This window comes from Sceloporus occidentalis, unplaced genomic scaffold, assembly GCF_023333645.1.
Source record: "Sceloporus occidentalis isolate IW3139 unplaced genomic scaffold, rSceOcc1.0.p SCAF_1, whole genome shotgun sequence".
Classification (NCBI taxonomy): Eukaryota; Metazoa; Chordata; class Lepidosauria; order Squamata; family Phrynosomatidae; genus Sceloporus; species Sceloporus occidentalis.
In genome coordinates this window covers 23,847,642-23,867,627 of record NW_028316981.1, presented here as the reverse complement: position 1 = coordinate 23,867,627, position 19,986 = coordinate 23,847,642, and the positions used below count along the sequence as shown (strand labels likewise).

At 41.7% G+C, this 19,986-nt stretch overlaps 1 protein-coding gene across 2 annotated transcripts; it reads left to right on the top strand.

Moving 5' to 3' along the window:
* Positions 1 to 648: 648 nt before the first annotated feature.
* Positions 649 to 19,773, top strand: LOC149321206 (uncharacterized). Of its 2 annotated transcripts, XM_089516531.1 has the most exons (5): positions 649 to 676; positions 3,478 to 3,571; positions 9,178 to 9,304; positions 10,246 to 10,449; positions 15,426 to 19,773. In XM_089516531.1, the coding sequence occupies exons 2-5, from the start codon at positions 3,548 to 3,550 to the stop codon at positions 19,034 to 19,036; spliced, it is 3,966 nt and encodes a 1,321-aa protein (XP_089372657.1). In that variant the 5' UTR covers positions 649 to 676; positions 3,478 to 3,547; the 3' UTR covers positions 19,037 to 19,773. The 2 variants fall into 2 exon arrangements, with proteins under 2 accessions (XP_089372657.1, XP_089372668.1); XM_089516542.1 differs by lacking the exon at positions 649 to 676 and having other exon boundaries at positions 3,004 to 3,571.
* Positions 19,774 to 19,986: the final 213 nt, after the last annotated feature.

Sequence of the window (19,986 nt, the reverse complement as noted above, 5' to 3'; positions counted from 1 at the left end):
TCCCTGTGCCTACTTAGAAAAGTAGTGTTTGGACAACACCCAGAATCCCTCAGCCAGCAAGGCCAGTTTTTTTCCAAGTTCCAAAAAAAAAAAAAACCCCACAAAAACAAACAAACAAAAAGGAATTCTCCTCTCTACAAAAACTTGATTAAAACAGTGTTTCTCCACCCAATACTACCGTACTACTACTTTGTTGGTGTTAAATGCCCTCACGCCCATAATTTCCCTAATTGAGTCTAATCATCTTGTGTGCACTCCTCCTCTTTCTACTGCCCTCCACCTTTCCTAGCATTATTGTCTTTTCTCATGAGTCTTACCAAAGTACAACAGCCTCAGTTTTGTCAACTTGGCTTCCAGGGAGATTTCTGGCTTGATCTGCTCCAGGACCCATTTGTTTGTCTTTTTAGCTGTCTATGGGATCCTCAGCACTCTGCTCCAGCATCACATCTCAAAGGAATGGATTTTTCCCCCTGTCTTCTTTCTTAACTTTCTGTCTCTCACATCCATACATGGTAATAGGGAATACAATGGCTTGTAGGAGTCTAACTTTTGTGCTCAGTTGTGTATCTTTGCATTTTAGATTCTTTTCTAGTTCTTTCATAGCTGCTCTTCCTGTTCTTAATCTTCTTCTGATTTCCTGGCTGCAGGCTCCATTCCTATCAACGTTTGATTCCAGGTATGAGAACTCTTTTACTATTTCTTCATTGTCTAGCTTGAATTTGTGTGTAGATTCTCCGTTGCCATTATTTTTGTTTTCTATATGTTCAACAGTAGGCCTGCCTTTGCACTTCCTTGATCTTCTTAGTAATTGTAGTTCCTTAGTAGTACAGTGGACCCTTGTTATACTCTGGGGTTTGGTTCCAAGATCCCCCGTGGATAACAAAATCCATGTATGCTCAAGTCCCATTAAATATAATGACAGCAAATTGGTGTCCCTTATAAAAAATGGAAAATCAAAGTAAATTTATACTTTTTTGGAACATTTTCAAACCGTGTATGCTTGAATTTGTGTATAAAAAATCCGTACATAAGAAGGGCCGACTGTACAGTGGTCCCTCCACATTTGCTGGGGTTAGGGGTGAAGGACTCTGTGAATGTGGAAAACTGCAAATAAAAAACCCACTATTGTTTTTACCCAAATATATCTGAGAAGTAGACTTAAGTCTACGAAATCTTATGCTGCCAACTTCTTTCTTTAGCTAGTCTCAAAGGTGGTACAAGATCTCACTACATACTGATTCTACAGACTAACACGCCTATATCTTTCAATTCTACTGCTATTCTTTTTACTCTCTAGGTACCTCCAGGTCCTCCAGTAAAACACTATGGTCAACATCTGCCAGAAGTTGATCATATGGGATTATCACATAGAGGCACTTACGTGGGTAAAATGTTGCTGAACTGTTGCAGAAGCACGAAGGTGGGATCGTCTGTTGTGCTTCTAAAATGTAACTGAGGCTTCTGGCTTTCCTTCTGTCAATGTAGCATTCGCAGAGAAGCCAGAAAAAGCCATTTTTTGAATAACGGGATCTTCCATTATTCAAAAACATGACTTCTCCGCGAATCATGCTGGAGGACCTACAAATGTCGAGAAGTGTTTTTCTCTAGGAACTTCTGTGTTCTCCAGCATAACTCTATGGTCAACTTCTGCAGAGCCACTCTGAAGGGCCTGGAGATTCCTAGAGAGGACAGATTAATCAAAACTGCAAATGATCAAATCTGCAAAAGTCAAAGCCACAAATGTGGAGGGCCAACTGTACTTAGTAGTTCCTTAGTAGTAGTAGTAGTAGTAGTAGTATAATAAACAACCAAACATGCCCTTGAGGATTATGAGACCCCACGAATGCCTAGTTTAAGAGAGCCAGGGAAGGAACACAGACACACAGAACCCAGACAAGGGCCTTCCAATTCCCTCCCAGGCCCCAAATGGCAGGCACAGGAGCCCTGCAGGTATAAAAGGTGGCCATTTAAAGTAGCCACTAGGGGGCTGAGGCAGTTCCCTTGCTGGCCTGTGGGCTGGGGGGCGTTTGGTCGCCTGCTGCAGGGTCAGCTGGTGGCCCTTGGAAGCCCAGCTCCTCACGAAGCAGGCAGAGAGAGAGAGAAGCCAGCAGGGCAGCTCCTTCAGGGGGACATGATGCCTTCCTTGCAGCCCCTTTCACCTTCGCTGCTGGGGAAGGAGAGTGGCACCCCAAACCCTGTTTGCTCAGGTAAGGGGGCAGAAAGGACTCAGGAGAGGGCGGCCAGGCAAAAAGCTCTCCCCCTCCCAAAGCCAGCCATTCCACTTTTGGGGGGCTGTTACTGGGGCCTTGTGTGGGTTGTGGGCTCCCCCTCTATCTCTCACTTGTGGGGTCTCCAAAGCCTCAAGGGGATCTTTGGTTGATGAATGTTGTGAATGTGGGAGGAAGGATGGTTTTCACTAAGTTTTGCAGAGAGGTGTTGTTGGTTTTTTTTGAACGAAGGTCCAAAACACACTGCAGAAATAATCCAGTTTGAGACCATTTTAACTGCCCTGGATCAATGCTAGGGAATTCTGGGAATTGTAATTTCGTGAGATGTTTAGCCTCTTCTATCAGGAAGCTCTGGTGCTACAATAAGCTGCAATTCCCAGGATTCCCTAGCACTGAGCCAGAGCAGTTAAAGCAGTCTCAAACTGGATTATTTCTACAGTGTGTTTTGGACCTGGGGGGGGGGGATGTGGATGTGCTGTCTCTGAGGGTTTCTGGCTGTTGTCTAAAAGCTGCTTTTCTAAGGGATCTTGTAACACCTTTGAGACTAACTGTGGAAAAGAAGTTGTAGCATAAGCTTTCGTAGAAACCTACTGGGTGACCTTGGGCAAGTCACACTCTCTCAGCCTCAGAGGATAGCAGTGGCAAACCACCTCTGAAGAAACTTGCCAAGAAAACCTTAGGATAGGTGTACCTTAGTGTTCCTACAAGTCAAAAATGACTGGGAGGCATGCAGCAGCAGCAATAAGCAATAAAAACCCTCCTCAGATACATGGAGTGAACTGATGAAAATTGCCAGTAGGCCAGATTTTTTGGAAAGCTTATGCTACAACTTCAGTGCACTGTTAGTGTCAAAGGTGCTACAAAATCCCGTTGCATAGTGATATGCCAGACAAACATGGCTGTATCTCTCAATCCTACTTTGGAAAGCTGCATAACTTTACAGAGCTGAGCATCATAACATAATGTAAACCAATGTGAAGTCAAAGGCTTTCATGGCCAGCATCCATATTCCTGACATTTCACTAGCCCCAGATGCTGGCAAAACGTCAGGAATAAACTCTTCTAGAACATGGCCACATAGCCCGAAAAACCCACCAAAAAACTATAATGTGAACCGTCCTCAAGGCTGGTGATGGTGGTGGTGTGTGTGTGATGTGTAGGTGTGACAGACAGATAAACTTGATTTCCTGCTTGAAATAACAACTGAAGCCTTTTTTTCTGAAATGTTGCCCTTCTTGCTCCTCAACAGGCCACACAGACCGTACCCTCCGTCTCTTGTTTGACTCAGGATCATCCTAAACCCCTGGAGGAAGGGCGAGATGGCTGTTGTAGATATGGCTCAAGTAAGGGGCAAGGAGAGAGGTGTGGGAAGTGGTTGCACTGGTGATGGAGAAAAAGAGAACAGGTGCAGAGTTTGGAAATGTTCTTTTTTGAATGAGAAGTCCCAAAATTACCATGTGGCAGGGGGATTCTGGGAGTTGTAGTCCAACAAAGTAACACCTGGAGGATTCTGGGAGTGTCATAAAAAAGTAACCTTTCTGAACTGTTTCACCTACTAAGAGGAAAGCAGAGGGAAAGTTATCCCATGGTCTCCTTGCTTCAAAATGCAGCATGTGGAGGACTTCTGGCAAAAGTCATGCATTCCCTGATGTGAAAAAGTTAATTGTCCAAATAAGTGAAAATAGTTTGTTCATCATTGTTGGCCATAAAACAAAAATAGTATTATACAATGCATTTCAAGTAATTTCTTACACTGCAATGTTTTCAAAGCATCCGTGCACCCTTGACTTGTCCGTGGCTGTTTACATTTTAATCCAGTAGCAGGAATCATGTGGCACTTTATATGTTACTGGACTGCATGTCCCTGTGGCCTTTAGTCAACCTAATGACTGTGGTGAGGAATGTTGAGGGTTGCAGTCAAAAGACAGCTAGTGGACGATATGATTTCTAGGCTACTTCCTAAGAAGCAATCCTTTCTCTCTCCCAGCCATTTTGTTTTCACAACACACCTGTGAAGTAGGGTCAGCTGAGAAAGAGGGTTACCAGCTGTGATCACCCAGTTTAGGCTTTGTGGACCTACCATTGTTCCATGGCTATTTGAACTGGGGATTTTCTATCTCTTGTTCTTAAGGTATATTCATAACATGTATGTTCCCATCAATGGATTCCTGTCTACTTGGGAGCACTTTATGTATTGGGTTGTGCCTGCTCCTCACCCAACTTCATCTGTGTGTTTGGCCAGAGCAATACCCTGCAAATGCGTAGATTTCACATTAACAGGCCTTCTCTAGGCTGCTATGGACCTGCCATATTTCAGGGGCTGCAAATCATCTGGGTAGGTTTTTTTCATCAGGGAGGAAGAGAGTTGTCTAAACATTACTTTGTATTTATGGGATGAGAAATAGGATTGCAACAAATGAAATAATATGTGGTTGTTCCCCCTTCTGGAGTCATATTGTAGCAGATAGTCTCATGCACTGCACTGGCCTAGGGCTGGTTCTTGGTCTACCTAGAGCAGTGGTTCCCAATCTGTGGGTCGGGACCCCTTTGGGGGTCGAATGACCCTTTCATGGAGGTCGCCTAAGACCATTGGAAAACACCTATTTAATTACAGTTATGAAGTAGCAATGAAAATAATTTCATGGGTTTGGGTCACCACAACACGAGGAACTGTATTAAAGGGTCGCAGCATTAGAAAGTTCTTTCAGTTAAGTTTTACAGTGTTTTCACCTGGCGTAGTGACATGCCAGACAGAGTTTGTTTATGTGCCCCACACTTAGGTTTTATCAGAAGTTCAACTATGACTTTAAGAACCATTCTAGAGAATGTAGCCCCCTCCCCCCAAGTTTATAAAACCTGGCTGTCTGGGGCAAAACAGTGATCAGCTAGAAGTATGTAGCAGTGGGTCTGTAGTTGATTGCAATCCATTAGGGATTTCCCAGATTTCCAGCTAGCAGAGGTGAGAATATGCAGCCCCCCAGATATCATCAGGCTGCAGTTCTCAACATTTCTCACAATTGCTGGTTTTGGCTTTTGGGACTTGCAACTGAACAACATCTGGAAGGCTACATCATTGCCACCTCTGAATTACAGCAACAGCAGACTGACCCCTCCCTCACCCCACATTAGTTATACTACTGAAATGAAGAAAAACCTACAGGTGATGGGTTAATAGAAGTGCATTTTTTGTTTTTGTGAAAAAGCTGTGACCTCTGTTTCATTTTGGCACTTAAAACAAAAGCTTTAATGCTACATGTGTATCTTTTGTACTAGACTCTGATGGGTGGATCTCAAGGTTCTAGTGGAAAAAAGGAGGAAGTAGATCCTACAAGCCTCAAGTTTGTTGAGAGTTTAGAAAAGTTACTTCAGGGGACCACACCTCCCAGACCCCAGCCAGTATGGCTTGTGTTGGCTGAAGGATTCTGTGAGTTGTATATTTAAAAGTAACTTTTTGGTCCTCTCCCTTGCAAAGAATTTCCGTCTTCTGAATAGCTCTAACAGCAGCTTAATCTGAAGTAATTAGCATGAATATAAATGTAAATGATGAGAAGTTTTATCTGATGGATTCTGAAGATCAAATTTCAGTTGATGTTTAATAGCTAAAAGGCTCTAATGAGGCTAATATTTCTTCCCCTTCCTGTTAACTAGCAACCTAGAAATGGCCTTGTAAAGTGTAGGTTATCACACAATTTGTTATTCAAAACCCTCAGATTTTTCAAGGGAAAGGACTAAGGAGAACAAAAATGAACAGAAAAAATACTTGAAAAAAACAAGCTCTCTCATTTGAGTTATTACTTCTTTCTTTATTATATACATGCGTGCACACAACTCACACAGTATAAAGCTTATTTTCTACTGCTCCAGAGACTAGGACAAAAAGCAGTGGATTCAAACTACAGGACAAAAGACAAAAGCTTCCACCTAAAACACCAAGTTCTTCCTGATAGTAAGAGCTATTCAGCAGTGAAATACACTGTTTCAGAATATGGTGGGTGTCTCCTCCTTTGGAGGTCTTTAAACAGAGGGTGGATGGCCATCTGTACACTTGCATGGCAGGTGGTTGAACTGGATGGCCTTTGTGGTTTCTTCTATCTCTATGATTCTATGTTTAAAGAACTGGAACTTACTTAGATATTAAGTATAAGATAACACTTATGCAAGGTACTTTGAAGCCACCTTGAATCCTTTTGAAATTAAGCAAAGAGGTTGTATATAAATATTTTTCTTATATCCATTTTAATATCGTTGTTGGTTTCTGGCCTTATGGCAACCCTAAGGTGAACCTACCATGGGATTTTCTTGGCAAAATTTGTTCAGAGGAATTCGCTTTTGCCTTCCTCTGTGTCTAAGAGAGTGTGACTTGCCCAAGGTCACCTAGTTGGTTTGCATGGCTAAGAGATGTTTCGAACCCTGGTCACCAAGTCATAGTCCAATGCTCAGATCACTGCACCATGCTGGTTGACTTCTATTTTAATATACAGTCTTGAGAAATAAGTCATAGCTAGTCCTGTTCTGTACATATAGAATTTGAGCTGATGCATAAACTTAATGCCAGATGCTAAATATAATTACAGTCTCCCTGAATCAACTGACATATAAGTTCTATTGATTTAGAAGGTCTGATCTCCTGGGACTTGCAGTTGCATTTTGATCATAATGTCCTACGAAAAGCATTCAGAGACAATCAGCCTAAAGGCACCATATCCCTTCTGATCTTGGAGGCTAAGCAAGGTCTGCTCTGGTTAGTACTTGGGACATGAGACTGTCGATGACTACCTATTTCAGAGGAAGGAAGTGGCAAAACCACCTCTTGAGTGTTTCTTGTCTAAGAAAACCCTATCAAATTCATGGGGTCATCATTGGTTAACAGGTGACTTGAAGACCACATACCCCTTTTGCTAGTTGATCTGCACAACTTTTGAACAAGTAACAATTAAATAAAATTCTCAGCACTGAGAGACTGAAGGTGGGAAACACTTTAGATGCAACAATTAATGTGCAGCAATTGCACACTATGCAATATTTGCTTTTAGCACCAAAGTCTATCCATCATAGCTGTTGCTACTGTAAACATCCCCCATGTAGAGCTTTTAAATTAAAACTTTGTAGATCTGTTTTAATATAAGATCACATTTGGGCTCTTCAGCCTACACAACATAAAGACTAGTTTATCTGAAGGAAGGAGGAAAACCATTCTTTTAAAGCATGGTTACTCATCAAGCCTCACTTAATTTCAGTGTATGGTCTACATTTCAGATTAATTGATTTTCTTCCTGTCACCCTTCTTCACTGTCCAGCTTTTACAACCAAATCTGAATTCTCTACTAACATCCATTTTGGATTTTGGTTACTGAATGAGCAAAGCTACAGGAAAGTTTTTAAACGTTTCACTGCCTTTGTTACCCACCTTAAAGTTATTTAAATTATCTCTGGTCATTAATTTTGTCTTCTTAATGTTCAGCGGTAACTGCTTTTGCACTTCCTTTCTTAACTTCCATTGGTACCTGTGTTTGTTCCAAGTCTTCACTATCTAAATGTAGACATATACTTTGAGAGTTGCATATATGTTTGCATATATCCTTGAAAACTGTTGCTTTCTAATGCTACATATTTCAAAAGATGATAACAGGAAAACAGTATCAATATCACTGGGGTGTGACATTTGAAAGGCGCTGGTGTTTCAAAGACTTTTTTGGGGAGCTTCTATGTGGTTTGTTATATTTTTTTCAAGTTTCCAACTTAAGGTGACTATCAGGAGTTTTCTGGACAAGATTTGTTTAAAAGGGCTTTGTCTTTGCTTTGAGGCTGAGAGATTGTGACCTGCCCAAGATCACCCAGTGGGTTTCCATGGCTCAACAAGGATTTGAACCCTCATCTCCAGAGTCATATTCGATCACTCATAACTATGCACCATGCTGGTTTTTCTCCTCTATATGTGGTGGACTCAAATTAGGATTTCAGCTTCAGATATAAATACTGGAAAGGTTCATGAGAGATGACTTTCTCTCTCAGTGATGTTTACCAAGCCTTAACACTTGGGTTTTACCAAAACCTTATTTTAGAAGGACTTCAGATGGTGGAGAAGGAGTTCTCTGCCTTATGATTATGTCAGATCTCTTACTTTATCTGTGCCTTCACTTTATTTTGGGAGCAGATAATATGAGGTTTGTTTTTGAAGTTTTTGGTTCGTATGATGTTGGTATTCTTTTAGTGGTGGCCTTATTATTTTGTATTGTATGTATAGTTTATTGATGCAAATCACTTTTGAGATTCTTTGAACAAAAAAGGCAGGATGCACATTTTTAGAATTAATTAATTATGATGGTCCTTAATTCTTGGTAAATATGTGATTGCTATTTTGGAAAACTGAAAACCAAATAACTAGTAGGCAGAATGTGCAAATAAATCAGAGATACAGTACTTAACGTATTCTCCCACCCTGCCAAGAAAACACATAAATAAGATTGCCTTGAGGAAAATCTGGGACTTAAAACAATGTAATATACATTCAGAATGAAGTGAAAATAAAATAAAATGCATGATCATTCAATTAAGTATTAAGTTTTCAAATAAGTATTTTAATATATATTATAATGAAGGGTTATTTTTTAAAAATTAAAAAATAGTATAAAAAGATTTATAATAACAAAATAAAATCTCAGCTGTGATAAAAGCAGTATGCACAATTCTCCCTCAACCTTTCAGTCTTCCCAGCAACTCTTGTCAGGTTGGTTAGGTGGCAAGAAAATGAGTGGTTCAAGGCTGCCAGTAAGCTTTACAGATAGATGGCTGACATTTTGAAATCACTTTTCTCTGTTCATAGTCCAACACTTTACACTGTGTTGCCTCTTATCTGCTATTTAGTGGCTAGCTCTGCAGATTCCAAATAATAGGACTTTTTCTATCTATCTATCTATCTATCTATCTATCTATCTATTTGCTTTTCTAGGTTCCAGAAGCCTTTGTGGAGGTGACAGTATGCTCAAATGAAGTGCAGTATTCAATGATTGGCCGTCGTCAGAGGATATTATACAAGAATGCCATGCAAGAGAAATACAGGGCCATGACTTTGTTTGGTAAGTAAGGATTTTTTTTTAACAAAATATGCTGCTGCTCCATCTCTCAAGGGAGATTTAGGTTAGCCTCTTCAACCTTTTGTCTTTCCAGCAACTGGCAAAGACCATTGAATACAGTTTTCTGTGAGTTTGCTGGGCCATTGACCATGCTCTGGAAGAATGTTTCTTACAGAATGCAGCCACACAGCCCAAAAACCCACAGAAAAATAATGATTGATTTAATCCACCTTTATTCAATACATTTATTCAGTCCCTTCCCCCCCCCCCCCCGGCTTTGAGGGTTTCAAAGAGTGTCAGCCATTGGCCTTTCTTTCTCCAGAGCGGTGCTTCCAGTTGGTCTATAGTAAGCTCAAGCAGCGAACAGAAAGGAGACAAGCTCTACGTGCTCTAAGATGATAAACTGTTATTCAATGTTTTATTCAGTGTTTAAAAAGCTTAAAATATAGTATACTATAGTATACTAAATCTTATACTATATTTTAAGTGTATTTATATTTGTTTTCATCCACTGAGGAAGGCCTGGTATGGCTGAAATGTGTTGGGCTTTTTAAACACTGAATAACAGTTAACCATCTTAGAGCACATCGCCTTTTTGTTTGCTGCTTGGCTACGTGCTTTCAGTTTTTTACTATAGTAGGCTCAACTAAGCTAGATGGACTATAGGTCTGGCTTAGAATAATTTAGCCTCCTGTGTTCACTCCTAAATGCATATTGATGCAAGGGAAGACAAGCACACAGAGATACAGAAATGCATGGTATGAACATTTTCTTGTTACAGTGAGTGAAAGAGAGATTTGCCTAAGAAGGTAGCTAAGTGAATTCATGGCAGAGACATGATTCAAACTAGGGACATCCTGATTCATAGCTCAGCCTCTGATTCCTATGCCATACCAAGTTTCTCTAATATCTGCTCAGTAACTTTCTCTTCCTCTGCACTTCAGGAGGGTTCCCTATTCTTACCTCTGACCTGCTAAGCCGTCTAGATCGAGGGGAAGAGGCCTGGGTCCCTGATCTCCAGAGCTCTGATGAGAGTGAAGATGAAAGACCTGTTAAGCCAACACTGAAACGATGGCCCAAGGGAAGAACGTGGTGGGATAGGTATAGAAGTCCTGCAAAATACCCCAGTTCAGACTCTACAAATTCAGGTTAGAATTGCCCTCAAAAAGGCTTGCATTAAGCCAGTGTTGAGTGGGTGACTTGTTACAGGGTCATTGCCCCAATACACTGGGGACGGGGCTTCAACCTTCTGCCATGGTGATGGTGCAGCAGCAACTTTTCTATTCCAATTTCTTTTTAACAATTTGGGTACAGACCATACACTTTGTTTTTCAGCTGACTTGCACTTCTGGGAAGCTCCCGTAAATGCAATTTGGTTTGAAAACAAGGTGCTTACTCTGTTTGCATTTAGTTTTAATTGGAAATTGCTATATACATACACTTAAAAACCTTGAAATCCAGCACCACAGTGCATTAAGAGCCCAGCCTCAACTGTTAGTGAAGGTGTGGTGGCACCAAAATGTTTTAACTTGCCACTGGAGGGAGAGCAAGGATGCGGCCATCCTGGCCTCTCTGGGGAGGAAGCAACCACCAAGAATGTCCTCTCCTTTGTTTCCACCAAATGAGCCCAAGAAGGTGATGGGACAGAGAAGAGGGCCTTTTCAGATGGTCTTAATAGCAGTAGCAAGTACATTTCTATACCGCTTATCAGTGCACTTAAGCACTCCCTAAGTGGTTTACAAAGTGTAAGCTAATTGCCCCAAACAATCTGGGTACTCATTTTAGCAACCTCAGAAGGATGCAAGCCTGAGTTGAGCTTGAGCCCTTTTGCTAGTATTGAACTTGCAACCTTATGGTTTGTAAATGAGTGGCTGCAGTACAGGTATTTAACCACTGCGCCACTAGGACTCTTAAAACCTGAATGGGTTCATACAAGGAGATACAGTCCTTCAAATACCCTGAACCCAAGCTATATAAGGTTTTATAGGTCAAACCCAGCACTTTGAATTATGTCTGGAAACAGACCGGCAGCCAGTGGAGCTGGCCCAGTTAATAACCTGGCTGCAGATCTTTGGGGCAGCTATAGGTATCAAGTATGGTAGGATCCAAGGAAGGTTTTTTTTTCCAAAAGAGGTCTCAGCACAGCCTCCTTCAGGCAAGTTGGGACCTTGCCTTGTTGTAAAGAGGCATTAATCACTTCCTTTACTCACTTAGCCAGTCCTCCTCTGGACTGTTTAATAAGCCAGGAAGGGCAAGGGTCTATTACCATGATGGCGAACCTATGGCATGGGTGCCACGTGGTGCCATTTCGGTCGGCATGAGTCAGGGAGGAGAAGGAACAGGCACTCCTGCACCCTTTGCTCGACAGCTGGGAGTCAGGAAAGCTCAGGGAGGAGGAGGTGCGTGCCTATTCCTCCTCCTCCTCAGGGACCTTTCCCAGCCCCCAGCTATCTCCAGAGAGACAGCTGGAGGTGGGGAGAAGGGCTGGGGGAGAGGAGCAACTGGCGCGTGCCCATCACTCCCTTCCTCTCAGAGACAGCTGGAGGCCAGGGAAAGGGCGGGGGGGGGAGTAGCACTCTGGAGGGTGGAGGTCCTGCTCCTGGCATGGGGTACTACCCAGTCCCAGAAAAAAATATTAATTTGGCACGTGGCCCCGAAAAGGTTTGTCATCACTGGTCTAGTATATATGTGGTGGCTCTCACCTCTCCAAGGATCCTATCCACATCCTCAGGCTGCACAAATTGAAAAGTATCCATCAAAACTGGATAATTGGAGGGATGTGCTCACTTACCTCTGTCTACACACCATGTCTTGTAGACCATTTGCAAGCTATAATCTCATTAATTGTTATTGGCTTATTTAAACTATGGTTTGTTGTGATGTCTGAATCTGCAGCAGTGATTTGCCTCTGGTTTCCCCCACCATCACTTTGATAGAAAACTAAACAAGAAATAAACCAGAAATGGAGAAAAGAAGCCATGGTTTGTTTAATTGTCTGTTGTGCAATTATTGGCCTAAGTAACAAAAGATAATTAGCACCAACAGTAGTAGGCTGTGACATACAATGCACTTATTCAGTGTGTCTTTGGCCTGTTTCAGAATGCATTGTCAACTTGGTAAGGAACTACAGATTTTAATGCAGAAGTGGGCAGTTGTAACCCTCCAAATGTTTTTTGCCAATAACTCACATCCCCTTTAGCCAATATAGCCAATAGGAGGGATGATCTGAGTTGTCAAACAGAAATAGCTCCTACACAGTAGTCCACATGCTAATAATTTCCCATTTAGATGACTGTAATATGCTTTGTAAAGTTGGTCTATGGCCATAATAAATGACTGAACTGAACTGAATAAGTTTGTGTGGGGCTGCCCTTAAAGATACCTTAGAAGCTAGATCTAGTACAAAATGCAGCGGGGAGATTGATGGTCAGTGTACCATATAAAAGTGGTGCACTGGCTAGCAATTCACTTCTGGTCTGTTCAACGTGCCAGCCTAGACATTCTAGGCTGTAAATGGCTTGGGACCATTTGGGATACTTGAAGGTACACCTTTCCTTATAGATGCCAACCCAGGGACTAAAATCTGCTGGAAGAGCCCACTAGCAGTCCATTGCAGGAGGAAATCAGAGAGGGCCTCTTCTGCTGTGGCATCACATTTAACAAAAGGCCCTTCAAGCCCCAACTATGCTGACACTGATATCTTTCTAGCATTAAGACAAAATTCAAAAAGAATGTTGATAAACTGGAGTGTGCCCAGAGGAGGTCAACCAAAAGGGTGAAGGGTCTGGAAACAATGCCCTATGACATTGATGGTGAACTTTTTCGGGGCTGAGTGCCCCAACTAAAAGTTTTTCTGGCACCGGGTGTTATCCAGTGCTAGGGGCAGGACTTCTACCCTCCAAGGATGGGACTTCTCCCCCCGCGCCTTTCCCGGCCTTCAGCTGCCTCTGGAGAATCAGCTGTAGGCCAGGAAAGGTCTGGGAGAAGAAGGAACAGGTGCGTGTGCCTGTTCCACCTTCTCTCCGCCTGGTGCCGGGCCAAATGGTGTCACATGCTATCTCGGGCACGCGTGCCATAGGTTCACCATCATGGCCCTATGAGGAGCTGGGAATATTTAGCTTGGGAAGAGAAGGTTAAGAGGTGACATAGTAGCCATGTTTAAATATTTGAAAGGATATCAGAAAGCTTGTTTTCTGGTGGTCTAGAGATTAGGAAATGGAGCAGTGTATTCAAGCTATGGGAAAAGAGATTCCACTTCAACATTAGGAAGAGCTTCCTGACAGTAAAAGCTGTTTTAGACTGGAACAAACTCCCTCAGAAAGTGATGGAGTCTCCTTTGGAGGTCTTTTAAACAGAAGCTGGATGGCCATCTCTCAGGGGTTTGTGTTCGAATGAGGTTGGACCTCTAGGCCCTTGTGGTCTCTTCAAACTCTATGATTACATGTTTTCAAATTCCAACCCTATGATTCCAACCCTATGATTCTATTATTCTAAAAGTAAATTGCTGTAACTATTTTTACCTTTTAAGCTGGTTTATTTTTTCCTGTTTGAATTATTTTTATTGTTTTAAATCTGGATTTGTTTTTATTGTCTTATTTATATGCAGCCCTAAAGCCCCACAATAAAGTGTTGGGGGTGGTGATGTTATGAATTTAAGAAACTAATAAAAATATTTGGAGAATAGGAGTCAGCTGCCTTAAGCCTTGGCCTTGTCAGGGCTTACACCTCAATGACATTATAAGCAAAATTGTACTGGTTAGGCCAAAAGTTGCTTGTGAGGAAGGTCTTGTCAAGCTTGTTTTCAATAAGAAATGAGTACTCACTTTAGAGGCCGGCCTCAGCTATGTTGTTGAGCTGAGGTTTGAAATGAGGACATTCCTTCCTCATATTTCTTCACCACTTTGATACCTTTACCTAAACACTGTGGATAAATTGGTTGTTTTTTTTGGACCAAATTAAATCCTTATGCTCAGCCTAACAGAAGATTTATAAGCTTGCCTATAGTTTCACTCTGTTCCGTATTTAATTTTGAATGAAGCCATGCATTTATACAAATCCGTATGACATGGTCATATTTAGAATAATGAGAAGTTTCCTTATAAGTGTCAAGGTATATAGAAGTATGTAAAAATAAATATAAAAGGAAGAGGACAGAGAGACAATTTTCTCTCTCTCTCTCCTGGTATTAAGATTTGGTATCATCATGGCAAACTACCAACAGGGTCAGGACAGATGAAAGGAACTACCTTTTCACAGAAGGTGTGATAAATTTATGGACTTTTCTGTCACAAGATGTGACAGAAAGCCACAAGCTTAGATGCTTTTAAAATACAGTTATGCAGGAAAGAATTATGGAAAAAGAAATAAATGAACTCTGGGATTTATATCCCATCTTTGCTTCATTAATCTCAAGACAGCATGCATGATTCTATTCCTCGCTATTTCATCCTCAAAACAACCCTAAGGTCAGTTAAAATGAAAGTGACTGGTCCAAGGTCACCCAGTAAGTTTCATGATGGAGTCAGGATTTGAACCCAGATCTCCTAAGATCCACTGCAGCAATCACTGTATTCCACTATGCCATAATTTCCAATTTAATATATTTGGTTAAGGAATATTTTCTGCTTTTTCTCCTTTATATGTGTACACCTATCCAGTGGAGAGGAGAGGTAGTGGGAAAATCTCACTGTTGTCTCTGAAGAGTTATCAGAGATAACACAGGATGTATCCTCCCCGTACCTTCATGTACTACAAGTTGAGTCTCCCTTATCAAGAAATCCAAAATACTCCAAAATTATCCACATGAGTGGCTAAGATAGCGACACCTTTGTTTTCTGATGGTTCAGTGTACACAGACTTTATTTCATGCACAAAATTATTTTAAATATGTATAAAATTACCTGCAGGCTATGTTTATAAGGTGTATACAAAACATAAATGAATTTTGTGCTTGGATTTGGGTCACATCTCCAAGATATCTCATTACATATATGTAAATATTCAAAAATCTGGGTGGGGGGGAATCCAAAATACTTTTGGCCCCGGCATTTTGGATAAGATAGACTCAAACTACTCTTGATTTCTGGTTGCTTTTAATTACTTCCCTCTCTTCTCTTTCCTATAGGCGATGATCAGGAGAGTGAGGTTGAAGATGGGAAACCTCAGCGTGGAAATCACAGGCTGACAATCCTTCACAGAAATTTATTGGATATTTCTAAGGTAAATGGATCAAATGGTCTCAAGCAAAGAGAGGCCTTTCGGAATGGGTCCCAATTGAAGAAACCTCCACGAAGCCAACTAGGAAAGTTAAACTCAGCAGAGACTAATGATGTTGGTGGGAACATAACCAAAGAGAAGGCTGTGGGAGAGGAGCAAAAGAACCACTGTTTCATCTGTAACCGGACCTTCAAGTCAATAGTATCACTTTCCAATCATCAGAGAATACATCCTGTTGCAAAGACCTATGAATGCTCTTCCTGTGGAAAAACATTCACAGTAAAAAAGAAATTTGTTGCACATTTGAGAAAACATGAAAAAGGAAAGGGTTATAAAGGCCCAAGCAGCACTACAATGCAACGAACTGTCCCCTCAGGAAAAATGCCTTATAAATGCCTGGAGTGCAAGAAGTTCTTTATGCGGAAGGACCTCCTTATTGTGCATCAAAGGAGGCATGCAGCAAAACGGCCCTATATGTGTCCTGAATGTGGGAAAAGTTACATTCGGAAGGAACATTTTGCCAGACATCAGAAAACCCACAAAAGTCTAGAAATGGATAAACCTCCTGAGAATGACAAAGAAGCAAAGGTTAAAAGTTCTGAAGCTTCTGAGAAGAAATCCTCAACAGCCCCTGTCTGTAAAGCAACAATCTCTCCAGAGAGCCCCCTCAGACATCAGGAAAATCAAACATATCTCCATATATGTACGTTTTGTAAAAAAAGTCTGAGATCCAAAAGTTTGCTGGTTGATCATGAGAGATCCCATAGGGAAGGGAGACCTCATAAGTGTTCTCAGTGCAAGAAAAGCTTTCATTATAAACACCTTTTGCTGAAGCACAAGACAATCCACACAAAATCAGCACTGAAGCTCCCCAAGAAGAAGAAAACAACAAATTCTCTCTCTGGTTCTAGAGTGCAACCCAAAACAGAAAGTCCCTCAAAAAGCTCCACTGGCAAGAAAGTAGGCTCTCACAGCATTCACCGGACCTGGCACTCAAGGAAAAAAGTGAAGAGATTTCACTATCCATGCCAATATTGTGGTAAATCCTTGAGCAGAAGTCTCACGCTTGCTGATCACGAGAAACTCCATACAGGAGAGAGACCTTATAAGTGCCATGAGTGTGAAGAAAGTTTCATTCGAAAGCATCACCTTATTCGACACCAAGAGAACCACACCAGACAGGCACCCTTTAAGCATATGAAGCATGTCAGAAAACTGAGGACAAAGAGTCGCTTTGCTGTACTTGAAAGAATCAATACAGGCCGTGGACGTGGCATCACTCACAACTTGTGCCTTACTAGGCACCCAAAAATCCTTCCAGAGGCTAAGGGCTTTAAGTGTCAATATTGTGGGAAATGCTTGAAAACAAAGAGCGCACTTATAAATCATAAGAAAATCCATAGGGGAAAGAAGCCATATCAGTGTTTGGAGTGTAGGAAGAACTTCTCTCAGAAAAACCATCTTTTGTCCCACCAGAAAAGCCACATGAGAAAAAAGCTGTTTGTAAGCTCAGATTCTAACCAAAAAACAGTAAAAAAAAAAATCCCTTCCTCCCTCAAACATGGGAATCCACAGAGAAAAAAACTGGCATACTTGTGCCCTTACTGTGGAGCAAGCTTTGATAATAAATATGCCTTCAAGAAGCATCAAAATGTCCACTTAGGGCACAAACCCGTCAAATGTATTGTGTGTGGGAAAGGTTTTAGTAAGACATGGAATCTGAAGAGACACGAGAGCACCCACCTGCAGAAAAAGATCTGTACACAGCCTATTGTGGCTGAGCTAAATTGCCAAAGGAAGATCCATTTGGTGCCAAAGCCTTTCAAATGTGCTGAAAGTGAAAAGGGTTTTGTTCAGACAGGGCATCTGAAGATACATGCAAGACCCAATCTGAGAGAAAATTGCAGGCAGCAGCCCATTGATGCTGAAGTAAATCATGTGTTTTCTAATCCTGGAGATGGGGTAGTTTCTGAGGAGAAGGATTGGGGGGATCCACTTGTAAAGGATAAACCAAAGACCTCATCTAGAACAGAAGAAAACAGTGTTTTACAGGATACTGAAGAGGAAAAAATAGATCCTCTGCTAGTAATAGGAGAAAGATCCAAGATGGGGGCTATGGCGGAGTCTGAGGAGACGAAAACACATGTTCAGGTACAAGCAAAATTATCCAAAATACCAAAAGGAAATGTTCTCCACAACCACAAGGAAGCAGAGGTTCTTTTCGGTCAAGCTGTGGAACCAGAGACAGAGCTAAAAAGAAAAAATAGTGCTACTCTACATTACAATCAGGATAAACACATCCATCAGCAGCTTCAGCCAAGCAAGAAGGAAAACCTCCATGTTGATTTGCAGTTGAGATCAGAAACCATGCCAAGAAGAACATCTAAGAGAGGGACACAGCTGCCTGGCAGGGGGTGCAGATCTTGCATCTGTCAGGAGGAGAGATTGGAAATGGCAAACAGAAAGAAATCCCTAAATGCCAAAATCTACAAGAAGGTAAAAACTTCCAACAATCCACAAAGGGACTCAAATGCAACTGTTTCCTCCAGGTTGTTGAAAAATACTCCCAAAAGCTGCAAGCCAGAAAGACCCTGCCTCAGTATGCCATCCCACAGCACAGTCTCTGGAGAATCCAAAATGGAGACTACTGAAAGTATTGGCCAAGGGAATTCAGTCTGTACTGAACAGAAAAGGAGCCTGCAGGAAGTGCTGGGAAGTAAACAGGAAGACTCTCAGAGCTGTGGGCCAGATATTTGTGAGTCCCTGGATGTCAGTTTGCAGGCAGAGTCCCAGGCTTTACAGTTGCTCCCTCAAAGCAATGTTTCTCAGAACTGTGAAAGAATTCAACCTACAAAAGCTCTCCAAAATACAGCTTTTCAAAACCAGGGGGAGTTGTCCATCAGGCAGCAATCACAAGCACAGCTAACACCATCAGGAACAGTTGGAAAACACAGTCCACAAAGTCACATGGAAGGAAAGGGTTGCTCAGAGTCAGAACCACTAAAAACTACATTGTGCGATGTGCAAGGTGGAGCTCTCAAAAGAGAAATTGTTACTCAGCATGAACCCAAAGAAATACAGTGTTTGAAATCCTTCAGGAGCCAAGAAAATCTTCTCATTCATGAGAAAAGCCACAAAGGAGACAACAGGCCTTTCCTGTGTACTCGATGTGACGAAGGTTTCTATGCTGTGCACAGTCTAAATGTTCACATGCGCATCCACTCAAGAGAAAAGCCATTCAAATGCTCAAAGTGTGACTTTTGTTGCAACATGCTTTCTAATCTCAGCAGGCACAAGAAAACCCATGTCCGAGAGAGACCCTTCCCTTGCCAACAGTGTGGGGAAAGTTTCTGGTTCAGCCACAGCCTTTTTGTCCATTTGAGAATTCATAGTGTGAAGGAGCCCTACAAATGCCCTGACTGCAAGCGAATGTTCTCAAGGAAGAACTTGCTCAGGTTGCATAGGAAACATAATCACAATGCAGGAGCTGCTGTATCAGCCTGTTCAAGTACAGAATAGTGCCTTCTTTCATCTGGTTGGCTGAACATGTGCAAACACTCCTCGGTCATGTGCTTGGTACAACAGAGAGGCATTATAGCCCACCCCACTATGCTTAAGCTTAGACTGGTAATGGTGTATTCATGTACTCTCTCCCTTGACTTTCTTCCACACTAGTGGAGCATCATAGGGCAGGGGGAGACCTACTTAACACTGTGCAATAGCTTATCCCCATGCTTTGCTCTCAAGTAGACTCTTGCTGCATCGACATACTGTGTTAGAGTTGTGCCTGTTGCTTTTCTGCCAACTGCATGAGGAAGCCCTTTGGAAAGTGAAAGAACCAAAGTGCCAAACAAATGGAAGCTAAGTTTCACAGAATATCATGTTTTGTGTTAGGGTAATATTTGAAACACTCTCTGGATCCTATTCTGGGAAAAGGTTTCCTTTATTGTTGTTGTTTTACTGCTCTCCTTCCTGTTCCACCCTTTTCTCTTAAAAACCCCCGTGTCTTTTGGGGTTGAGCAACAGCTTTGACAAAAATACTACATGGACCAACTCAATGTTAGCCATTGTAATTGATCTAAGGCTCCTTGGGCTGCAGCCTTGCATTAGAACCTTTTTTGTTCAGCACACTTCCAGACCCTTGTCGACTTGTTTTATTATAGAGATTTTTCTGCCTTTTACTAAATAGTTTATAGGATTCTTCCTTCCCAATGAAATAGTACTTTTATATATGCTGTCATCCATTTTATGTAATAAAAATTCAGTTACACTCAATTCACTGTCTTAATCCAAATTTCTGTCTTGCTTCTATCATGCATAACTATTGTTATTTGTTCATAGCATTGGTTGATTTTGGCATTCTCTCTACTACTAATGAGCAGTCAACTTCCTTAGAAGTGTTTACTGCCATTACAAAGGACCCCTGTTCTCCCCTCATTGCAGTTTTTAACAGTAAAAGGTATGCAGAC

Excerpts from the sequence above, each read along its gene's own strand:
- LOC149321206 (XM_089516531.1), top strand. The coding sequence starts at position 3,548 with ATGGCTGTTGTAGATATGGCTCAA. Across the intron at positions 3,572-9,177 it reads CTGTTGTAGATATGGCTCAA|GTTCCAGAAGCCTTTGTGGA; the intron begins GTAAGGGGCAAG and ends TTGCTTTTCTAG. Across the intron at positions 9,305-10,245 it reads CAGGGCCATGACTTTGTTTG|GAGGGTTCCCTATTCTTACC; the intron begins GTAAGTAAGGAT and ends TCTGCACTTCAG.